At 36.4% G+C, this 2,197-nt stretch overlaps 1 protein-coding gene across 1 annotated transcript; it reads right to left on the bottom strand.

Moving 5' to 3' along the window:
* Positions 1–216: 216 nt before the first annotated feature.
* Positions 217–1,956, bottom strand: LOC134260424 (smad nuclear interacting protein 1-like). Its single transcript, XM_062742985.1, has 2 exons — positions 1,760–1,956; positions 217–1,489 (listed from the first exon to the last, which is right to left on the bottom strand). Exons 1-2 carry the CDS (start codon positions 1,787–1,789, stop codon positions 575–577), a joined length of 945 nt encoding a protein of 314 aa, XP_062598969.1. The 5' UTR covers positions 1,790–1,956; the 3' UTR covers positions 217–574.
* Positions 1,957–2,197: the final 241 nt, after the last annotated feature.

The following is a 2,197-nucleotide window of genomic DNA, read 5'->3' as shown; positions in this document are numbered from 1 at the left end:
GTTCAAAGATTTAGGGTTTCAAATACCAACAAAGACACAAAGAAAACATCAATACAAATCAAAATCAGAGAATTTAGATAAAAGAATCCTTTATGTTTGATATTCATGACATCAACCAAGTTACATTGACTGTGACTGTATGACATACATTATTAAAACAGATATTTTAAAATTTTTTATTGAAAATCAAATGAATGAATGATGACAAAGTATTTTGTCCTTAGGTTTTTAATATAGTCATGTAAGAATTGAAAACATGCACTACATGAGTGAATTTCTGGACAACCTTCATAAACTTTTGGTATACATTGAAATGCATACCATTAATTTACAGCAAATTTTTTAAAGATGACATCCAAGTTTAAAACAAAATATAGGATTATGCAAATTATGATAATAATTATGATTATGAGGCAGCTTAAATGACAGTGAATATAACAGTACTGTTCAAACTAATGATGAAACATGATAATGAATGAAGAACACAGAGCATGAATTTCCAATTTTCAACATGATTTATCTTTTTTTCACATTTGACTGAGTTTGCTGATCATTTTTCTCAAACACAATTAGTTCAGTCCGAGATAACACCTTGATCCTCCACCTCCGAAGTGTCCGATTTCTCATGCAGAATCACATACTCCCTCGAACTGAAGCCAAACTTGATCATGTCTTTCTCCATGAGCTCCACAAATCGCTGAGCCTCTATCTGGTTATTGTTAACAAAAGTTCCGTTAGCCGAGCCGAGATCAATTATGTAGGGCCTAACTCGCCGACCAGTTGAGCCATCACTGCGCGTAAATTCTACCAGTCGGAACTGTAGAACTGCATGCTGTTTGGAACAGGAGGGGTGGTCCACTGGAATATCTACCACAATGCGGTCTCGCCCAATGAGATAGGCACTCTGTCGATGAATGTGTAATACAGGAAGAGCTTCTTCACCTTTGAACGGATAAAGCCTCCATCTTGTTTTTGGTTTTCTTGCCTCTGGAGGCTGATTATACTTAATAACAACACCTCTGTAAACATTAGTATCCTCTGCCAATTTTCCAGATGTGCTGAAATTCGGTTTCTCCTTTTCCAATGGCTTTGAATTGTTTTTATCCCTAGTGTCACCTGGTCGGCCATACTCCTGTCCATCTTCCTCCATGTTTCTGAATGGGTTATTTCCACCGTGTCTTTGATTTTCCCGCCTGCGGTCGTCATTTTGCCTCCTCTCTCTCTGCTGGTTCTCTCTCTGTCTGTGTGGTCTGTCATGTCTGTTTTCTCTCTCTTGCTTCACTCTGACCCTGTCTGTATGTCTGTCCTCTCTATCCCCTCGCTCTCTCTTGATATGATGTTTATCTCTTGCCACATCTCTCTCTGCAGATCGTTCTCTATGTCTGTCTGGTCTTCTTTTATCTCGAGGTGGTGTCCATGGTGGCTCTTTTTTAATTTTTGGTTGAGGGCTCCCTGATCTTCTCCGTGAATGTTTTAATCTGGCAGGGCTCTAAAAATTATAATTATCAAATAACAAATGAAATACAGGTTATATTTCATAATAAATCCACTACAAGAAAATTACATTTCGCTCATTAAGCAACATCAGATAGCCTTAGGCGACTGTTAAAAACAAACAAAAAGAAAACAAGAGTTCTTCTTTAAGAACATTTAAATTTGAGTACGTATATATTTTTCTTTTTACATCTTTCATTTTGAGTAAGCTTATGATATTCTGTGAACATTCATTGTCAATGTTTGCAATGATCAAGAGATTTACCAAACTTCTTGATTTGTGTCGCTTAGGCATTGAACTGTTCTCGTTTTACTTGTTGAATTCCTCTCTCTTGGGGATAAATATTATACCGAGTAGGCTAGATGATGAAAAGAATAACCTAAATAAGACCTACACAAAATAAGAATTCATGAAAACAACAACATTCAAAAACGTCCGAATTTCGACTCCACCGGAAACGATTTATTAGGACGTACCAGTATTTGTCGATATTAGTTAAATCAGCAAAATATGAGTCGACCGTGCCTACAACATATTGTTCTCCTACTGAATAGAATTCCCTGTATTTGCAAAAGAGAAGCTTTAAGAATTTTAAAATTTTAGAACCTATAAATAATGGGACATCTATTTTATTCTGAAGGGGGAAGGGGGGGGGGGTGTTTAGCTTTTCAGGATTTTTCAGTTGTAATACTTTGTGAATAT

The sequence above is a fragment of the Saccostrea cucullata genome, unplaced genomic scaffold (genome assembly GCF_032062105.1).
Source record: "Saccostrea cucullata isolate Sc308-1 unplaced genomic scaffold, CSIRO_AGI_Scuc_v1 ctg18478, whole genome shotgun sequence".
Taxonomy (NCBI): Eukaryota; Metazoa; Mollusca; class Bivalvia; order Ostreida; family Ostreidae; genus Saccostrea; species Saccostrea cuccullata.
Note: the sequence above shows the minus strand (reverse complement) of the source record. Positions and strands in the feature narration are given on the sequence as shown.

Coding starts and splice junctions, on each gene's coding strand:
- LOC134260424 (XM_062742985.1), bottom strand. CDS start 1,789: ATGCCTAAGCGACACAAATCAAGAAGTTTG. Junction 1,490..1,759: donor GACACAAATCAAGAAGTTTG/GTAAATCTCTTG, acceptor TATAATTTTTAG/AGCCCTGCCAGATTAAAACA.